General features: G+C 39.4%; 4 protein-coding genes across 10 annotated transcripts in view; 1 reads left to right on the forward strand and 3 right to left on the reverse strand.

The window, feature by feature from the left end:
- Positions 1 to 335: 335 nt before the first annotated feature.
- Positions 336 to 3,659, reverse strand: LOC144030142 (claudin-10-like). Its single transcript, XM_077536142.1, has 5 exons — positions 2,926 to 3,659; positions 1,685 to 1,846; positions 1,483 to 1,564; positions 1,235 to 1,342; positions 336 to 1,160 (listed from the first exon to the last, which is right to left on the reverse strand). Exons 1-5 carry the CDS (start codon positions 3,155 to 3,157, stop codon positions 926 to 928), a joined length of 819 nt encoding a protein of 272 aa, XP_077392268.1. The 5' UTR covers positions 3,158 to 3,659; the 3' UTR covers positions 336 to 925.
- Positions 3,660 to 3,731: 72 nt separating this feature from the next.
- cldn10l2 (claudin 10-like 2) lies at positions 3,732 to 5,941 on the reverse strand. 2 transcript variants are annotated; one of them, XM_077536144.1, is made up of 6 exons: positions 5,585 to 5,907; positions 4,578 to 4,739; positions 4,413 to 4,460; positions 4,234 to 4,341; positions 3,917 to 4,165; positions 3,732 to 3,881 (listed from the first exon to the last, which is right to left on the reverse strand). In XM_077536144.1, exons 1-5 carry the CDS (start codon positions 5,764 to 5,766, stop codon positions 3,967 to 3,969), a joined length of 699 nt encoding a protein of 232 aa, XP_077392270.1. In that variant the 5' UTR covers positions 5,767 to 5,907; the 3' UTR covers positions 3,732 to 3,881; positions 3,917 to 3,966. The 2 variants fall into 2 exon arrangements, with proteins under 2 accessions (XP_077392270.1, XP_077392269.1); XM_077536143.1 differs by having other exon boundaries at positions 3,733 to 3,881; positions 4,413 to 4,500; positions 5,585 to 5,941.
- Positions 5,942 to 7,535: 1,594 nt separating this feature from the next.
- Positions 7,536 to 15,436, reverse strand: LOC144030141 (claudin-10-like). 2 transcript variants are annotated; one of them, XM_077536140.1, is made up of 5 exons: positions 12,420 to 15,436; positions 9,282 to 9,443; positions 8,424 to 8,505; positions 7,806 to 7,907; positions 7,536 to 7,686 (listed from the first exon to the last, which is right to left on the reverse strand). In XM_077536140.1, exons 1-5 carry the CDS (start codon positions 12,760 to 12,762, stop codon positions 7,536 to 7,538), a joined length of 840 nt encoding a protein of 279 aa, XP_077392266.1. In that variant the 5' UTR covers positions 12,763 to 15,436. The 2 variants fall into 2 exon arrangements, with proteins under 2 accessions (XP_077392266.1, XP_077392267.1); XM_077536141.1 differs by having other exon boundaries at positions 7,536 to 7,712; positions 7,802 to 7,907.
- Positions 13,360 to 20,574, forward strand: part of LOC144030138 (ATP-binding cassette sub-family C member 4-like) — a 65,883-nt gene continuing 58,668 nt past the window's right edge. For 2 of the 5 annotated variants that reach the window (XM_077536134.1, XM_077536131.1), the window contains exons 1-15: positions 13,360 to 13,648; positions 14,093 to 14,203; positions 14,960 to 15,080; positions 15,151 to 15,369; positions 15,444 to 15,533; positions 15,976 to 16,139; positions 16,210 to 16,335; positions 16,411 to 16,660; positions 17,271 to 17,378; positions 18,386 to 18,475; positions 18,546 to 18,737; positions 18,843 to 18,937; positions 18,998 to 19,084; positions 19,163 to 19,259; positions 19,942 to 20,163. In XM_077536134.1, the coding sequence (XP_077392260.1) occupies positions 13,575 to 13,648; positions 14,093 to 14,203; positions 14,960 to 15,080; positions 15,151 to 15,369; positions 15,444 to 15,533; positions 15,976 to 16,139; positions 16,210 to 16,335; positions 16,411 to 16,660; positions 17,271 to 17,378; positions 18,386 to 18,475; positions 18,546 to 18,737; positions 18,843 to 18,937; positions 18,998 to 19,084; positions 19,163 to 19,259; positions 19,942 to 20,163 (2,046 nt within the window). In that variant the 5' untranslated portion in view covers positions 13,360 to 13,574. The remainder of the gene's footprint in view (positions 13,649 to 14,092; positions 14,204 to 14,959; positions 15,081 to 15,150; positions 15,370 to 15,443; positions 15,534 to 15,975; positions 16,140 to 16,209; positions 16,336 to 16,410; positions 16,661 to 17,270; positions 17,379 to 18,385; positions 18,476 to 18,545; positions 18,738 to 18,842; positions 18,938 to 18,997; positions 19,085 to 19,162; positions 19,260 to 19,941; positions 20,164 to 20,574) is intronic. The other 3 variants (XM_077536135.1, XM_077536133.1, XM_077536132.1) reach the window with 2 other exon arrangements.

The raw sequence follows: 20,574 nt of genomic DNA on the forward strand, positions 1-20,574 counted from the left end.
TGAGTATGTTTTTCTGTTTTTGAAATATGTTTTCTATGTTTTTTTCTGGTTTTCACCTGTTTTCTGACTTTTTTCAATATTTTTTCTTTTTTTTTTAATTTTCAGATTTTTTTTCTGTTCTTCAAAATATATCTTTTTTTAATGTCAGAAAAAAATAGCCCTCAAAAACCCAGAACAGTATTATTTAGGAAAAATAAATAATCAATAAAACAGAACATTAAAAAATACAACAAAAAAAATTGAAAAAGAGAATGCGGCCTCTTTTCCTGTGGCTCAAAAGTTTAATTAACCTAACAGTTTGATATGCTAAATATTAATATAAATTACTTCAACACTTTAGAAAACAATGACGTTTATTGATCCTTATCGTTTCATGTGCAAATATTCTCACTTATTGCAGTACTCACATATCAATATGAAACCTATTCAATTAGTGAGCAGTCATAAGTGAGTTTTATTTACTCTGCAGAAACCTATTCAAAACTGTATTCAACATTTCTTCATTCTCCTTATACCAGTCAATACCAACACGCTATTATTGTTGCCAGTCCTCATTTTTGGGACGTTTCAGGTGGTCAGAGACAGCACAACTGTCCTCTTTATGAATTATAACAGAAGGTCGCCGTTGTGGCATGCAGATATGTTCATATTAAAGCCAATGTGAGGAGCAAAGTTTGGATTTTGGATTTCAAAGTAGGCACAAAAGTCAATTTCTGGTTAATGTGTTTTACATGTTTTGCATTGCATTTCATTAAAAAAAAAAAAAAAAAAAAAGTCCGAAAAATAACTACAAGGTTCATTTTGGCTATTGAAATGACAAAACAGTGAGGTTTATCTTGCCTGGCCAGGAGGCTAATTAAAATAAAAGCAACACAAGCAACCATCAAACCACAGAAAATCACTGTTGTGCTCATTTCAAATGAATTCAGACGTATGCATTTCCTGCTGATGTTCTGGTGCTGCTGGTCACTGCAGACACGCTGCTGCCGCTGGCTCCGCTACTACTACCACTACCATCACCACTACTACTACTAGTACCTCGACTAGTACGACTACTCCGTGCTTTCCTGCTCTCACTCACATCTGAGATAGCCACCTTCTTCTGTGCGGGCACGGCTGCGTAAGGGTCAGGGAACATGTAGGCGGGGTCTGCCTCATAACTGAAATGAAAATGAATGGATTAGTATTTTTGTTTTATGTTACTGTTACTAATGGTGAAGGGAAGTGTGAGCACCTTGATTGACAGCCTTCCCTCCCTGCAAAAATACTGTACACAAGACCTCCAACCACCAGTAAAGTTGAGCCTCCCCAGCCGATAAACACGCCAACACCGATTTCAAACCTAAATGCAAGATGGCGTCATTTATGATAAATATTAAAAATGACCTATTTCTGGAAAGCCTGCATACCCATCACCAAGTATACCTTCTGCACTTCCTCTCAGGGGTATTTACATAAAAAAAATATAGTAAATGTCTTTACTTTTGTTCTCTGTAATTAGGATCCTGGAATTCTGCTCTTATTTTGTTGCCATAATAGGAGAAAGCAGTCATAGAACACAATCCTGAAACAAAAAGATAGTTAAATTGAAATATACCAGCCACAATATTATTAAACACAGCTACATAAATCTAATCATATCCAATACATTGTCTGTTACAAGTTACAAGAAGGTAAATCTTACCAGCAAAGAGGTAATTCATCCCCCCAGCAAAAGTCACTCTGGCCTTGGCCAACTCGGAGCCGCCAATCTTGGTGCACTTCATACCCACCATGACCAGGACCGAGCCGAAAAACGCCAGGATGATGGCGGTGATGATGAGAGCGCGGCACATGTGAATGTCCCCTGCAGAGAAGCATTTCCACAACACAAAACAAAACGGGATGCAGTGAGAAGTGGTGAGTGGCAAAGTAGTGCAGTGCCCTACCACATCCGGCAGATGGCACTGGTTCTGTTTAGCACACGAGCCTACGTCACAAGTCAAAATGTCGTCTTACTGGGTGAAATGACGCTCTCATACCTTGTAATTCGATTTGTGAGGATTATTTTAGTTTCGAATGTGTGAAATTTGACTACTATAACAATCTGCCTGATTATGACAGTCACAGTCATCAGTTTGTTTCCGGTTCGGTTTGCGACGTGTGGGCTGCGTCAAAAATACTTGTGCTTCCGGATCAGAAAAATGCCCATGCTTTCGAAGTTTTTTTTTTTTTTAAATGACTTTGATTTAATTTAAAAGATTTATGGGATCCTTTTCTTTTGTAAATTTGTAACAATGCCCCTTGTTCTTTATTTGTTCGATTTATGTTTTTTTTTTTTTTTTTTTTTTTAGTTTATATTTCTTGAAGTGTGCTGTAATCGACTTGTGTGTAACATTTTGTGGTGCTTAATTTGTTTGTATTGTATTTGATGTTGATTCTGTCGAATAAAAAAACAAAAAAACAAAACTTGTGCCCCTCGGTTGCGCGTTCGCAACCCGGACCGGAAACAAACTGATGTGCAAAATCACGTCCCGCCTCTTCCCCATATAACGCTGTTTGTTTTCACCGTATCAAGGAAGCATTTGCATTGTGTTTTATTGGGGAAATATCAGAAATGCCCGGATACAAAAATCCATAGATTAATTACATGACATACAAATCATTATATATACAGACACGACACGGATGGATTTAAAACCTTTCGTCAGTACAAGACGAGGCACTGAAGGTAAAAATAAATAAATAAATAGTTATTTTAAACTAAAATGGAAAACTTTTCCATCAGCTGCATATGTACACTCTAATATGTTTTCAAAAAAGTGAATATGAGGTTTGGTAAATCACTTTGGACAACAGGCACTAATATTGTGATTTATTATTATTATTATTATTTTTATTCATAGCATTCCAGTACCTTGACAACATTGTCCATGCAGTACTTACAGTTGAGTGCAAGCAAGGACGGGATGCCCTTGCAGTCGGACACGCCAGTGGAATCGGACACGCAATCCTTCCACAAATTGGAGAAGTAATTCGAGGTGGTCAGGACAATGCTGCCCACCTCAGACCAGGTCCAGATCTCGGTGGGCATGGTGGAACACACCAGGATCCATCCAGACACGCAAACCACGAAGCAGCCGATCTCCATGTACATCACCACCGTCCTGTAACCCATCTTTGATTTGAAATGAACAATTGGATGAAGACTCGCTGGTGTGGGAGCTTTTCGAGGCGGCGCTGTGAGTTAGTTTGCCCTCATAATGGTTATGATGATGTGAAGGCTGCTTGTGTGCGCGTCACCTCTTGTCAGGCAACTCCCGTGTTTAGTGAGGGTCACCGTGATGTGTTTGTCGTTAGTAGGAAATCAAAACGCTTACCAGCATGGCTCTAGTTTGGGGTGTTGACTTCATGTCGGTGCGGTCATAAAGATGAAAACTCGCAGACTCAATTCACTGAGTCTATTATGGAGATACTGTTAGCATATCACTTGGGAATTATGAGGCAGATGTGTAACCACTTGCACACTGCACCTTTAATGTCATCCAAATGTGTAGTAATTTTCAATTTTAACTTTTCCCACCCTTCTTTATGAGAAATTCATAAATATACAAAAGAAAAACATTTCACAATTCAGGCTGGTAAAGAAAGTTTCTAAAACAATTATCATAATCTTAAAAAAAAAAGAAAAAAAAAGAAGCTCCATTAAGCAAAAAAAAAAAAAAGGTATTACATTAATTAATCAGCCAGAACGTTTTCTCAGTTTTATTTTTTTTTATTTAGCAAATAAACAATTTCTGTGTGAAATCCTTTAATCAATTAAATTTGCAATGTTGCATTCACGTTTGTTCAAATATATATATTTTTTTTAAATCTGATTTCTTTGTAGACATCACACATCAACTTCCCCCCCCCACATAATATGACTTTTTTTTTTTTTTTTTTTAAGTCTTTCAGTGAGGCTCCTTTTGCCTCCATTTGCGGACATTATACAAACGCGTCCCTTGCAGAAAACTTTTCCGGTGTTGTTGCAGAGAGTTTGGATATTTTGGAGCTGCTGGATCTTGCCGAGCCGTAGTAAGTTCCGTAGAGCCTGTTGGGTCTGTAGTAGCCGCCGGTGTACATGCTTCTTCCTCGCAAGCGGGGGTCCATGGACGTACCTCCTCCGTAGGCATAGATCACTTGACTGTGCAGGGAACAATTAAGAGATATTGTATGACTACAGATCAAGAACGTGATAACATTTTCAAATACCTTTTGGGTATGACTACTCTGAAGACTGTAACTGCGTAAAAGAGGGCTCCTAAAAGGATGAAAAAACTTCCAACCAATCCGAGAAATATGGGAGGACCTAAATCGTATCTAGAGTTAAGGAAAAAGACAATGAAAGGCCAACATCTATGTTTTGTTCATGTATATATATGAAATTGTACCGTAAGAGTCCAGGTGCTAAGTTGAGAGCAAATGTGTTCCTGGCAACCCTGTTGATATATAAGCAGTAGGCCGCAATATCAGACACTCCTGCGCACAGAGCAGCGCGTGTGGGCAAAACAGTGGCAGGGAGGCAACAAGAAGTCAGGTGCGCTTGTTTTACTCACCGCCCACAAAATGAAACACTGCGCCGGCAAAGAGCATCTTGTCCTTGCTCCGCTCGTCTCCGCCGAGGTAGGTGCATTCCATGCCCAGGAAGCACAAGATGGCGGCGAGGAAGCCCAAAGTCAGGCCGCACATCAGCAAGCCTCGCACGCCCTGGACAAACGCTTTCAGGTACAGTTGGCACAAGACGTCATAAACAAAGCATTAAATCCTTCACAAAATATCGATCCATCCATCCTTCCATCCTTCTTTCTGTCAAATTTCTACTTTTGGCCATTTTATGCACATATCATGGTCATTTTCTTCCTTGCTTCCTTTTATTGGGACATTTTTCTCAAAATTTATACAATTGGTGACTTTTTTTTTTTTGCAATTCCAAAAAAATATATCATGGTTATTTTCTGCCTTTTGTTGTTGTTCTTGTCTTTTGGGGGGATTTTCAGTTACTTTTTGACTATTTTCTTTCTTCTTCTGTTTTTCTCTTTCAGCATCAAATACTTTGACATTACAGTATTTTCTTCTAGCCTTTGTCTTTGCTTTTATATATATATATATATATATATATATATATATATATATATATATATATTCATCACATTTCTACTTCTTTTATGGACATATGGTCATTTTCTGCCGCTCTTCCTTTTTTGGGGGGGGGGGTTACCTTTTTCTCTGCCATTTTTGCTAGCAATTTTCTGACAACTACACAATTTGGACTGGAATTTTTTGTGATATTTAATTATTAATTCTTAAAAATGCAAATAAATATGTAAATAATAATAATTTCTACCAGAGTTTTTAGCAAGATCCACAGGATAGGGACGAACGACGTTGCAGACCCCTGATCGATCAAAATGTTCACCTTCTCCACCTTTTCCATTTAAAATCTAACAAGCTGCCCTGAGATTGACTGGTGACCAGTAGCCTACCGTAGCTCCACTTTTGCCCCATTTCAGCTAGGACAGACCGCAGCCGATTAGCATAATATCAAGAACGAGCACAGTCTTACGCGTGACACTCCAGAGCACCGGGAAGTCTCGGCAGTTGGTGACGGCCGTGGAGTCGGTGAAGCAGTCCTTCCACAGGTTGGACCAGTACCAGGCCACCTTGATGATGAACGAGCCGCCCTGACCTCCCAGCTGGGTGATCCTCCAGTAGTCCATGGCCATGGTGCACAGCACAAAGAGCCATCCCAGCGTGGAAATCAGGAAGCCGCACACTTGGATCAGACGTTTACGCATGTCCGAAAGAAAAAGTCCACACGGTAGCGTTGAGGGTTTTTTTTTTTTTTTTGGTTGGTGTGATTTGTCAAGTGTGTGTCAGGATGGACAAAAGGCGGAGCATGCTTTGTTTCTGCAGTGTGTCATCAGTGTTGATGAGGGTGTCTTACCTGAGTGTTGGCTATTTACTGTAAACATACAGGAGTGTGCCATCATACTTCTAGATCCATCCAGCAATTCATTTCCTATAGCATTTCTCGTCATTAGAGTGATGAGTAAGATGGAGCCAATCCCATCTGACCATTGGCGTAAATTGGTCACAACCTGGACGCCAATCGTAAGGTGTGTCCAAAGTTCAACCTGGAGGCCATTAGCAGTTCATTCCAGTTTTTTCTTGGCCTGTCGCTAACTCTAATACAATTAAACATAAAAAAAAAGATAAGAAAAGGATGAAAGAGAGCAAAAATGTAAAAAAATAAATAAGAAAATGAATAAAGTTGAATGGTACAAGATATGACACTTTTGATTCAGAATTGTGTTTTGGGGTAAAAAAATAAATAAATAAAAAAAGAATAAAATTGGATTTAATTTTTTTTTATTAAACAAACAAATGTACAAATGTGCTTTGTCAAAACAAAGCTCAGAGTTTAATCCCCCCCATAAATTATGTCTAAATTAGCGATATCTCGATCACTTTTTTTTTTTTTTTTTTGCACTTCATGAACCAATACTCGGTGCAATCTGATACTTTGGAACGCATTCGGGATAAAACTACAAGTATGCCACCACTAGTCATGCTGACAGAATGACACAGAGAGGAAGCAAACAAGCACAACACAATATACTCTACTTTACTTTCAACTAGTTTAACGTTTATTCACAAACCGTCACCAAAGTGCTATCAAAATGCCGTAGTACAAAACAAGAATAGTAACACACGTTGCAGCCTATAGAAAGTAAATATATACAACCAGCAAAATGCATTGTATAAAATAAATACAAATTATAAATCCCTTGGAATTTGAGTGTGAATTAATTCACATAAAAACATTAATCGCGTCATATCATAGCACATTTTAATGTGCCCCCTAGTGGTTGCTAGGGGTGGCGTACATGACATCAGAGCGATCTGATTGGACACTTGCTTAGATTACTGATATTTCATTATTGCTGTAAGTGTGTCAGAGTTGACAAACGCAAACATGTCGCCTCAAAATTGCTGAGCATTCAGCAATTGTAGTTTTACATTAGCGCTGATTTGCGACTTTTTTTTTTTTTTAATTTTAAACCATTATATTGTTTTAAAAAAATGTTTTCATTATAATAATTTTGTTGTTGCCGATAAAATAAATGTGTTTTTTTTCAACTGAAAAAAGGTATTATTTGGAGATAATTACATTTTTTTTTAAGCTAATAAGAAAAAACATGCACACTTTTGTAAATATATTTATAGCAAATAAAGAGCAGCCGTTTACAAAAAGAACATATCTAGTTTTATGGTAAACAATTTTACTTTTTTTTATTTATTTATTTTTTATTTTTTTTAAGAGAAGTAATTTGTTGTGTTTGAAGTCAAATCAACACCTATTTGTTACTGGCCCTCAATGATATTCCATTGCGACATGAAATAAGAAATTCACCCGATGTTCAACACAAACGTTTCCTCCAGTGCGCTGTTATCTTTTCTTCCACTCTATCTTAAACGACTCGCCAGGTGGAGGCTCTTAATATTCACATCATTTACACGTAAACGTTCTTATCGAAGTTGGGAGCCCTGGAGGAGCTGCTGTAGTCAGGAGGCGGCCTCTGGCTCACAGACTGTCCTCGTCCTCTTTGGTAGGAGGAGATATGCGAATGGGAGGCAGCACCTTTGTACGCATAATTTGTTTGACTGCGGGTGGACAAACACACACAGCGCTGATTAACCATCCAGAAGCCAGCCTAGCTACCCCTAATGAGTACCTAATAAAATGTCCTCATGTAACTTGTGCATGGAGTGGGACAACTGACCTTTTTTTGCAGTCTGCCACAGAGAAGCAGAGCACACCTCCACCAAGAACACAAAGAACAGAACCTGCCCAACCAATGAAGAGTGCTGCTCCTAGCTCATACCTAAAATGGTGGAAAGTTTTTTTTTTTTTTTTTAACAACAAGAAAGGACTGAGCCCCTAAGGTGACATGGTAGAAGAAAAAAACAACAACAACCAAAGTTGTTTTTTTTTCGTCTACCATGTCACCTTAGCTGCGCCGTAAACACTTCCGGGTCATATTCCATGTGAACAAAAGCGACGAGGATGGAACGTTTGTAAACATGAAACAAAACAGTGGGAAAGCTTTCCCAAAGCGACTAGGATGGAGCATGTATTTTTCCACTGCTTTGTTTACACGTCGCTTTTGTTCACATGGAAGATGACCCGGAAGTGTTTACGGCGCAGCTCAGGTAACATGGTTAGCGAAAACAGCAACTTTGTGTTCTCTCGTAAAGATTGCGTTCCCCTCGCAAGGCAAAATGTTTTGCGAGGGAACGCAAAGTTGTTGTGTGTTTTTTTCTAGCATGTCACCTTCGGGGCTCCGTACAAATGTGACTCATTTGAAATCCTTTCAACATGAGAAAAAAATATTTCTTACTTCTGTTCCACAAACAGTGGGTTGAAAAAATCTGATGTTATGCGATGCGCATAGAGGGAACATGCTGAAAGTGAGCACAGACCTGAAGAAGAACAACACATACTGTATGAAGTCATAGAGTTGCTATAGGCCTATAATAAACAATGAGGGTCAAAACATGTCATTTTGTTTCCAGGTGTCAATTTGTCAGGTAGATGACATGCCCAATTAACTCTGGGATGGGATTTATTAGAAAATACGCTACTCTTTAAGGGAATACGGTAACAGAAAATATCAAAGTTTGTAATTCACTATTTACCTCTCGTTACAAAAAAAAACAAAAAAACAAAAAAAACAGAAAATGCTGTCCATGCAAAAAAGAAAACAAACAAACAAATAATAATAATAATAATAATAATAATAATAAATGAAAACATATCTGAAATTTGGAGAGACAAAAATGACCTGAACAATTACTGTAAGTTGTTTTTCTGGTAAACAGGTACGCACTTAAATCCCCCACCCGTTCCCCCCACCCTTTCTTTTGACAAAGGGGAAAAAAAAAAAATCAAAACATCTGCATAAACACACTTTTATCAGGTAAAAAAGACTTTCTTTAAACAACAAAAAAGAGAAAAAAGAACATAGCCTACATGGTTTTGTTATTAAATAAATTAATGAATAAATATTTAGCTAAACAGACAATAATGTTGAATTTGGTGTTCCAGTAAATGTGCCCAATGCGCCAAAAAAAATAAAAAAATAAAAATGCATTGCTTGTTTTTGGGGTTACAGCATTAAAAAAAAAAAAAAAAAGAAAAAAAAAATCTTGTCTTGTTTGAAAATGAAACGGTCTCTTTTGACGGCAAACTTTCTTACCACTGAGAATAAAGTTGACACCTGCGAAGCAGGCGATCCTCGCTTTGCTCTTGTCACTTCCTCCAATTTTGGTGCACTTCATCCCCACCAGGGCGAAGACGGTCCCAAAAAATCCCAGGCAGACTGCTGAAATCATCAGCCCCCTGCAGGCCTGGATGTAACCTGTCGCCAGAGATCAACAACAACCTCTTCACCTTTTGACCGTTGTGCACATTAAAGCATGCCGTACAATTAGTCACGAGGTGAGATTTAGAGGCAAATATTAGCTCGGAACTAGTGAGCCGTGGTCGAAACCGCCTGAGGCTCGGGGTCAATTTCCTTGATCGGCTTTAAGAATCAGTCAACCGGGGCTAAACATTGACACATTTAAGGATAAATATGTTGATCGCAGCGATCTTCAATTTGATGTTTTCAAATGAAGAAAGTTTGAAACATCTTCCAGAGGGCAAAAGTGCAGCTGACCATCCAACGCCAGCATGGAAGGGAAATCTTTGCAGTTGGACACCCCGGTGGAGTCGGTCACGCACGTCTTCCACAGGTTGGACCAGTAGGTCGCCGTGGTGATGACCGTCCCGTCCAGCGAGGACACCTTCCAGTAGTCTGTCGGCAGGGTGGACGACACCAGGACCCATCCCGAGGTGGCGAGCGCAAAGGCCAGGATCTCCTGATACATGCTGCTCCGAATGCTGCTCTGCGCCGACCGCCTCGGCGGGACCAAAGATTGATTAATGGTTCCCAGGCGGTTGAAAAAGTAGCCAGGATGTGCGACGCTGAGTCGGTTAATATGTTATGGACTGCTGTATTCTGCCACAAGGAGTTTGGACTTGAACTTCAACGAGAGGGCCGACGGTTTGTCATGTGGTCCTCCAAGCTCTTGCCAAATATTCACAACGAAAGATGATGGAGGCCGTAATGTAGTTTAAGATTAAAGGAAGAGGCTTTGGATGACCAATACTTTCAGTCTGACTAATAAGTAACAAGTGAGAATCGTGCACTACAATTTGTACTGCTTACCGTATTTTCCGGACTATAAATCACACTTTTTTTTCATAGGTTGTCTGTTGCTGTGATTTATGCATGGAAAAATTAAAGCCTACCTGGGAATATAATTTCACAGACAGCCACAAGAGGGTGCTCTAGACTTATATTATAATATACTATATATAAATAATGTGACTTACTTACAGTATACTGCATTGCAACTTATTTATATATTTTTTCTACCTAATTATGCATTTTTTTCCCCTTAGCCTAGTGCGACTTATAGGCCATAAAATACAGAAGCATTTTTTTTTCATACACGTTCACAATATCTCATGTGATTTCTCCAACAGAATTACAAACATAGAGCTTTTTAATGTTCTTTTTTTTTTTTTTTTTTTTTTATCATTTGGAAGTATTTTTTTTTTTTGGGACAATTTTTGACCATGCATTTTAGAATAGATAATATTGTGCAATTAAATTGCTCGAGCCATACAAGAAAAAAAAACAAAAAAAAAACATAATTTAAGGTAATTTGAGCACATTTGTTATATCAAACTGGTCGGCCTTCCCATGAATCAGTTCCTAAGAAGTAGCTCTCAGCTTCAAAAAGGTTGGTGACCCCTGCTGTATACTGAGACTGTCAGCCATTCACTTTCACATATGCAGATAAAATAATAATAGTTAGAAGAATAAAAAAATAATAATAATTAATTAATAATAAAATAAAATAAAGAAAATAATAGTATTAATAATATTAAAAAAAAAAAGATGAAAATTAACCAATGAAAATCAGACTAGTAATCATGACATGCTTTATAATTTATTTACAGTTAGAGAATGAGACAGGGTAAAAAAAACAAAAGAATCCACACCTATAGCTGAAGTGTCTTCTTCTGTATGCTACATAATACATAACATTCTGTCCAGATTTGTCAAGCCCAAAACAAAACATATGTGAATGTGTCACCGATGCTAAAATTCCTCACAACTGTTGTAATAATTCATTGACAGCATGTCCTCTAACTCTTAGCGAGCTATAGTATAGCGCAAAGAAAAATTTGCATTCTATAGCAGGAAAGTACATCCATTCCATTGGAGACCAGTGTCATAAAAAAAAAAATCACACTTAAGCTTTAGTTAAAACAAGAACAATGAAAAAAAAAAAGATATGATCTGATTGATATAAGATCTCACTAAATTTTAGTACAAAATCATTTTGATTAATCACGATTAATCGCTTCGTTAAAAAGGCTTTTTTTTTTTTTTTATCATTTTTTGCCCGCCAAATTTAAAGAGTACCTGTTATGTGTTCATTTTTTATTTTTTTTTACATTTAATGTTATGCGGATGTCTTCAATATTTTTTGAGCCACTGCACATGCTCATCCTCCTCTTTTTCTCATCAGTTCATTACTTTCATAATTTAAAGTAGAAAAAAAAATGACCCACAATAGTTTGACATGAACAAATATTGTAAATGATATATGCAAACATTGATTAAATGGTTTAGCTAAAGGATCATTTGCAGTCAAAATTAATAATGATTACATGATTAATGCAATAATTTTTTTGTGATGAATTAATTAATTAATGCTTTAACTTTGACAACACTATAAAATCATACGTTCTGTTATGCTACCACTATAAATTCTGATATGATCGCAAAGACAAAAGAACAGAACGATTAAAAATAATGTAGTAAAATAATAAACAGTAGCGGAAAATAAATTAGAAGTAAAAGGGAAAAAAAGCAAAAATAAGTTAAAGCAAAAAGACCGATTGTTGTATTTAAATAATGATTTCTTCCTGATAATGACATATTGTTATAGCTCATACTCCTCATCATTTAGGAAGCGCCTCAGCATGCTGTTTCCAGTGGTTTAGAACCGCATCATCCTGAGAGCTGCTTCTCCCATGTCACTAAATAAGGTCTGTGGAGCAAATTTTGCTGCGTGTATGCCAGCGATGAATATTTTCTGCTCCTTAGCTGTCACACACCAGAGACATTTCCTAAAGTTGCATCACGTGCACTCGAAAAATGACATTTCACCATGAAACGAGACAAACGTGCCGTGCAGTTTGGGATGGCGGCCCATTGACAAGCTCTATTATCGTATAAATAGTTTGAAAAGCAGTCGCACAATGTGCCACTCACCATCCAAGTTCAAGATGGTATGGTGCGGCCTACAGTGGAGCGCTCCGATGGCGTTCCCGGCGCAGTTGTTCCACAGGCCCTGCAGCACCCATGTGGCCGTGATGACCGAGGACGCCCGGCTGGTGGCCTTCCATTCATTGGACACCGTGGCGCCAATTGTGGCCCCCAGTCCCCCGAGGCCGCTGATGAAAGCCAGGATCTGCAAGCCGGACATTTGCTGGCTTTCACAATTGAATGTGATCTTTTTTCGGCGGAAGAAATACACGCAATCGCCCCGGACAGGTAAATTACACTTTGGACATGTGTTTTCACTGAGATGATTTACAGACAGGACATCTCTCATGGTCAAGGATGGACACAAGGGCCTCAAAGTCAAACAGTAATCAAAGTCTGAGCTGGCAGTTAGTTATTATTTTTCGGCAATACCAAAGCACCTCCTTTGTGTTGCCCGTGTTTTGGTCCAGAAGTGATACCATGCATCATATTAACACAAAGAACGGTAAAAGCATAATTAGTCATGTATCGATGGAAGCAAAGTCCACTTTCGAGTTCAACATTCAAGGAAAGATGATGACTCACGATTTCGAGCTCAGGGGGCTACCATGTGTGTGTTTATCTACTGCATGTATGTATCTAGAAATGTAAATACTTTTCAATTGCTGTAATAAATGGATATTGATTATATTTGTCGAAAATAAACCCCCTCAGCTGTATATATATGACTTGCCATTCGGTTTTCAGTTTTTATTTGTGACGTCACAGCACCACCGATGGACGAAGATTACTAAATGTACCCCCAGATGGCACAAAACTTCATCTCGCGTTTGACTTGTCTTCTGCTTGATACGTTTTATGTAATGTTTGTCATGTACCTGACGCTTATTAATTTGGTTGTAGACTAAGAATAGAAGTTATTTATTTATTTATTTATTTTTTGCTGTTTTAAATCATAGTGATTGACACTTCTTACAACCAATCACAATCGACAATGGGCGTGAACACGTCACGTTAACACGCCCCTAGCACGAGCCGGCCGGTTTCTACTAGAATCAAGCGTCCTCCAATGTTGCCATAAACTCGACCTGTTGTTTTTTTTTGTTCTTTTTTTTTTTTACCTATCTTGGCGGCAGAGAAAGTACCCGTGTTACCAGTGACATGGAAGCTCTGCGTCAAGACGTGAAGGATAATCCGTCGCCAAAGGCTAATCTTGTCTCCAAGCTTTTCTTCTGGTAAGAAAATAGCGACAGCCGTCACTGACACATGCACACCTGCTTGCGTTGGCAGGTAACTACACCAAGAGTAGACTATTATTCATCTCAAATGTTGTATAAACTGTTTATAGAGGACAAAACTGGAGTTTAGTGATAACAAATTGTGTTTACGTAGAAGCGTTATTCTTAGAATAGCAAATTAAAGTAGTCGAACGGAGTGCCTGTCATTAGATGGCAGATAATACACAGGCGGGACACTTCCACTTTTTAGGTACACCTGCTGCACTCCAGTTTAGTAGAATCTACAGTAAATATTAGTATGGAAAATACTTGTAATGTAGGCCATAGATATAAAATAAACACAAAATATAAAATGTTTGTTATGTATATGCTACAGAAACAAATTTGCATTATTATATTACTATTGTTATTAATGGCATTGACAATATTTGTACTTGGTAGTTGGTTGAATCCCTTGTTCAGGATTGGCTACAAGAGGAGGCTCGAAGAAGAGGACCTGTACAAGGTTCTTCCTGAGGATGCCTCTGACAGACTTGGGGAGGAGTTAGAGTGGTAAGAATATCTAACTGTAATCCATTAGGAATATGTTTATGCTCATTATCTGCATTATAAACAAGAACATGTCAGGCGGAGTGCCATTATAAAGTATAAAATAAATCTTCCCCGATGGGTTAAAATGATAAAGTGTAGGGTCTGTTCATTTAACTATGTAATAGAAGTAGATGCTTTACAGCAAAATAATTGCTCCATAATACAAAATCATACACCAGTCCAATACATTACTGCAATAAACTCCTGTGTAAAGCCAGAATACATAGTCACAACACCACCCCCACCCATTAAGGAAAGGTGATATTGTGTTTGAGGATGTGCGTGACGTTCGGCCCACTTATATATAGAATGTACCACTGGAGCTGCAACACAAAACAGACTGTTCTCTTCCACTCCTCTCATATACACTTTGATTGAATGGCTTTTTTTAGTCCACATAGGAGCAGGATATTACACTCAAAATTGAGGTCATTGTGCCAAGTCTTGGCTAACCCCCCACACGGTCGCACATGACATTTTGTGTCGTGCTGTCTGGTCAACAAGCTTGGTTGTCAGGTGGTTGCTCAATTGCTCAAATGATTCATGTTGAACATGTCACGTTTCTGCCCCGTCACGCCGGTCACAGATGGTGTCGTACTGGCTAAATATCGGCTCTTGCTAGTAGTGACACATTAGCTCACTTGCACTAAGGCAGAATTAGGAACTGTTTTTTGTTTGTCACTGCTAACAATAACACATTTTTCATACTTTTCAAAGGTACTGGAACCAAGAAGTTAAGGTGTCGGCAAAAGATTTGCGTCAGCCTCAACTCACCAAAGTCCTCATAAAGTGTTACTGGAAATCCTACACTCTAATTGGCGCGTACATCTTCATAGAGGTGCAGTCAAAATATCCATGTGGCAAAGATGGATTTCATGTGTTTGAACCTGTCGGGTTTACGCCATCAGGAAGTCATCAAAGTCATTCAGCCAGTGTTGCTCGGTAAGCTCATTGAGTACTTTGAGAGTCCTGACGCCGCAGGACCAACCGCCGAGGCCTACAGCTACGCGCTGGGCATCAGCCTGTCCACCGTCTGGATGGCCATCCTCCACCATCTCTATTTCTACCATGTCCAAAGAGCGGGCATGAAAATCCGCGTGGCAATGTGTCACATGATCTATCGTAAGGTACGGATGGGGAAGAAGATTATTGAGTAATTATTTAGTTACTCCATGTAACACGTTTCCCCCCCCCTGCAAAGGCTCTCAGTCTTAACAACATGGCGCTGACGAAAACGACGACGGGACAAATTGTCAATCTGTTGTCCAATGATGTCAACAAATTTGATGAGGTAATAAATTGAAAATGAGCCGATCCACATGATTGTGTTCCAGTAAAAGAGCTACAGTATATCAAAATGCTCAGTTTTGATTTACTTAAGATTAGAAATGTACGGTCACAGATGACAAGCCACCCTGGAATGGTCGCCAGCTAATCACAGGACAATTTTGATTGACTCTCATGTACTAATTTGTTCTATTAGTGAATATTAAGGCTCCATTAACTGAAAACTGAAATCATCATACACATAGAAATAGCCATGAAATATTTCACTCTGTGTAGCATAGACGAGTTTCTTTACAATATTGTGACCGTTTTTAAATATCGCCAACACCCCACGATATTGTGATAATTATCGTATCGTGACCTTCATATCGTGATATCGTATCGTGATGTTTGGATATCGTTACATCCCTAATATACAGTACAGTATATATTTGTCATGTTGCTAGGTAACATTGTATCTGCACTTTCTGTGGATCACCCCCCTGCAAGCAGCAATGGTGATAATTTTATTGATGTATTGGATCGGTCCGTCATGCTTTGCGGGAATGGCCGTCTTCTTCATCCTGATACCAGTGCAGACTATGTTTGGAAGACTGTTTTCCAGGCTGAGGTTTGCAGTTATCAAAAGTGTCAATTTTTTGTATCGGTACCGTCACCGCCACGAGTGTTTGTCATTCTAGGGCTGACACTGCAATCCTGACTGACGACAGGATACGCACAATGAATGAGGTCATATCTGGGATCCGTGTTATAAAGATGTGCGGGTGGGAGAAACCCTTTGCCGCGCTCGTGGATGAAGTTCGAAGGTATCGCCTGTCTTCATTCTCTTCAATACGATCCCGGTGCATCTCCCGACAACTTTTGTTTTTGCCATGGCACAGAATGGAAATCTCCAAAATAATGAGAAGCTCCTACTTGCGTGGCTTGAACATGGCGTCGTTCTTCGTGGCCAGCAAGCTCATCATCTTCCTCACCGTTTGCGTCTACGTGCTGACGGGCAGCCAGTTGACTTCCAGCACCGCCTTCATGGCCGTTTCCCTCTATGGCGCCGTCAGACTCACCATCACGCTCTTCTTTCCCTTCGCCATCGAGAAGGTCTCGGAGTCCCTCATCAGCATCCAAAGAATTCAAGTAAGAATGCAGATAACAAGTTACATAAATGGATTTTCACCTGCCGCATTACGTGCACAATTGAGCTGTGTAAAACATTTGGATGGTAAATGAACATGTTAATTAGGAATTTTACATGTTAAATCCAAATATCTAAATTCAAAAGCACAATCCAATTCAGATATGGATTAAACTTAACATCGCAGTTTCTGCCCTTGCATATATATCGATGAGTGGATTCTCACCAAAAATCAAATAGCAAAAATATTAAGTAAATACCGTAGTACGGAGCACCTAAAGTGACATGGGAGGGGGAAAAAAAAAAAAAGTTTCTTGTCCTGGCGAGAAAGAGGAAGTTTCTCGTCTGGACATATTTAATATTTTTTTTCTCCCATTTTTTTTTCTCCTGTGTCACTTTAGAAGCTCCGTAAATACCAACTCTTAACTTCAATGAAATTTTGTCCTCCATGCTGGATAACTAAATAAAGAATAAAGAACATTGTGTTTCAACAAATGTCAACAAATGTGAGCGTTACTGGTTTGGATGGTGTTTGCATCTAAGGGGAGTGACAGGTGAGTGTTTATATTACACAAATTAACTGAAAGAAGTTGTTGGCATGATCCCTGTTAGGATTTTCTCCTTCTGGATGAAGTTGCTCCTCAGCATCTGGGACTCCCGGTGGAGGAGAAGAAAGACTGTATGGTGAAGATTCAGGATTTAGTCTGCTATTGGGACATGGTAAGCTCAATTTGTCATGTTTGATCAAACAGTTGAGACGGGATGTTCAATAATTGCTAGAATTGCCGCCCACTCGACTAAATAATTACTGTTCCTGTAATGGAACTGCACATATCTTTAGTATGATTGATACCGTGTGCCGTGGCAGACTTTACCATAATTATCAAAGCCTACCCACAGACATGCATCTATAAAGCTGACTTTTAAGGATGGAGTTTCAAGCTAAATTGTTGCTGTATAAGAAACATCCATTCATTTCCTCTAGCGCCTGTTCTCATCAGGGCCGCGGGTGAGCTGGAGACTATACTCGCTGATTTGGGGCCAAGTACACCCCGGCCTAATCACAGAATTCCAAAACAAAAGCTAACACTGACCAGGAAAAAAACATAGCAAGTGAAAAAAACTTGAGCTTGCCTTAGCCGGACGAAAGAAAAAAAGTTAGCAACGATTTGGATAGAACGACTGATTCTTTGTAGAACAAAATGGCAAAAATATGAATTTAAAAATCTAACTTTTAGTGAGTGATAGGGGTTCGAATGAGATTTTTCTGAAATATCCAAAAAATAGTAACAAGGGAGAAAGGAAAAAAAAAATGCAAGATACAAACACATGCTTCATATCTCATAAATATGTAAGATTATTAATAATGTCAAAATATAAATTCAAATCTAATATTCAGTGTTGGTGAAGCAGCATATTGCTCATCACCTAATATTATTGCACATTCTAAACTTGTTTATAATGACAAGGTGTTTCAATCATCAATTTATGATATAAGAGTGAGCAGATGCTGTTAGAAGACCTTTGTACAGATATACTATTTCATTTCATCCCTCTTCTTCTTTGCAAGGCATTATCTACAAAGGCAATTATTGGTCTTTTCCATTGTCAGTGACCTTTAATACACGTAGAAAATACACCATAGCTTTGCTGCTGAGTAAATACGGTCGGTAAACCTGAAATGTTTGAAATGCTTGTTTTCAAGTTATTGCATGTTTTGCTGACAGATGCAAGAGGCTCCAACCTTACAGAATGTCTCCTTCACAGTCAGACCTGATCAGCTGCTCGCTGTCATCGGTCCCGTTGGGTCGGGGAAGGTGTAGTTGCCATCACGAGTGAGTCGCAAAGTGAGCATGGACTCGCTCTCATTCCATGTTTTTGTGTCAGTCTTCACTCCTCAGCGCCATCCTGGGAGAGCTGAGCCAGGAAAGTGGCGTGGTGAAGGTCCGAGGGGATCTGACCTACACTTCGCAGCAGCCCTGGATTTTATCCGGCACCATCCGAAGCAACATCCTTTTCGGCAAAGAGCTGAACCGCTTCAAGTATGACCGAGTGCTGAGAGCCTGCGCCCTCAAGAGGGTGAGAACGAGTCCCGTTCCCCGTCAGGGTTCTTAGACCTGCACCTTATTGTGAGTCATCCAGTTTGGAATAATTCTGTAAGGGCTGCGTTTGGACCCTGTACAGGACATGACACTCCTGCCAGGTGGTGACTTGGCACCCGTCGGAGACAGAGGGGCCAACTTGAGCGGAGGACAGAAGGCGAGAGTCAGCTTGGCCAGGTGTGTGCAAGAGAAAACCACGCACTTATAAATACAAATCAAAAAATATCCTCTTTTCAGAGCAGTGTACCAGGATGCAGACATCTACCTGCTGGATGACCCGCTCAGTGCTGTGGATACTGAAGTGGGCAAGCACATCTTTGAAGAGTAAAAGGACTGCGCTGCGTCATACGTGAGCCGTTTTTCTGTTGAAGTATTTTGAAATTCCGATATTCTTTCCCACAGGTGTATTTGTGGACTTCTGAGGAACAAGCCGCGTGTTCTCGTCACTCACCAGCTGCAATATCTGCAGGCCGCACACGAAATTGTCGTCTTAAAGGAGGTGAGTGATTTTAATTGTCATACAGAGTTCCTTTGAAACATTTTCTACGGCGCCTGTCCTCATTAGGAATAAGGGTGAGCTTTTTGGAATTTAGAGGTTTTCTGGGGTTGGCATAAGACTCTGGTTTTGTAACCATGCGGATGGCAGGAAATGTTTGGTTGGTGCTGGATTTCACTTTGATGGACTGGATGTGCTGGTTTCTGTGGATCTCACTCTGCCTCATCTATCCTTCCCTCCTTCTTCTCTTTAGTTTTTCCTCTGGTCTCTTGAGAGCGCTTTAATTTGTTGGAATTTAGAGGTTTCTGGGGTTGGCGTAAGACTCTGATTTTGTAACCATGTGGAAGGCAGGAAGTGTTTGGTCGGCGCTGGATTTTACTTTGATTTATCTTTCTTTTTTTTTTTTTTTTCCTGACTTTTTCTCTGGTTTCCTGACCGTCTGAACCTCACGACTCTGGCGAGACTCTGAAGTATCCGGTTAAGGTGAAGGGTAATGGGATTTTTTATTAGGTTTTAGGTGAATTAATAAGTATAAATAAAAATTTAAAAAAAAAAGGAATAAGGGTGAGCTGGAGCCCGTCCCAACTCACTTTGGGCAGGAAGCAGGTTACACCCAGTACAATTCCAATTTTAAAACTAAAAATGTCCCGCACAAAATAATCCACGTCTTTTCCAATGTTGTCAGGGTCAAATGGTGGCCAAGGGGAGCTATCGAGAGTTGCAGAGCTCCGGACTTGACTTCTCGTCACTCCTCAAAGAGGACGACAGCCAGGAGGAAAGACCGAGCGCGACCTCCCTCAAGGAAATGACCTCATTTTGCCCCTCTGCACTCTCTGACAAGTCCATGTCGTCCATGTCTTCCTTGTCCGCCTCCTGCTACTCGCTGATGGAAGAAACGCACGCACCGGTAAGTGTGAATGGAGCGTCAGGTTGCGATTGTCGTTGATTTCGATAGGCAGTTCAAAGCCATTTTTGACAGGCAATCTATAAGATGCCACAATAACAATATTGTATATTTATTATTGTGGGGATCTGTGTTCTGACAGGTCTCAGTATGATGCAATAAAGTTTGACACCACGGGCCACAATAAATAAACATCTTGTCAAACAAAAGCAATTAGTAAAATGCTGACTTCCGTCAAGGCTCAACAGTTTAGAGTTGAGAGAACAAGTTAGAGAAGCTACAAGTAGAATTATGACAAAATGGAATGGTAATTTTTAAAGGGTGAATGTCAAGAGACATGACACATTGTTTTGTATTGTATTCAGAAAACATAATATTTGTTACAAATGCTGAGAGGAGGTCTTAAAATAAAAA

The sequence above is a fragment of the Festucalex cinctus genome, chromosome 11 (genome assembly GCF_051991245.1).
Source record: "Festucalex cinctus isolate MCC-2025b chromosome 11, RoL_Fcin_1.0, whole genome shotgun sequence".
Lineage (NCBI taxonomy): Eukaryota > Metazoa > Chordata > Actinopteri > Syngnathiformes > Syngnathidae > Festucalex > Festucalex cinctus.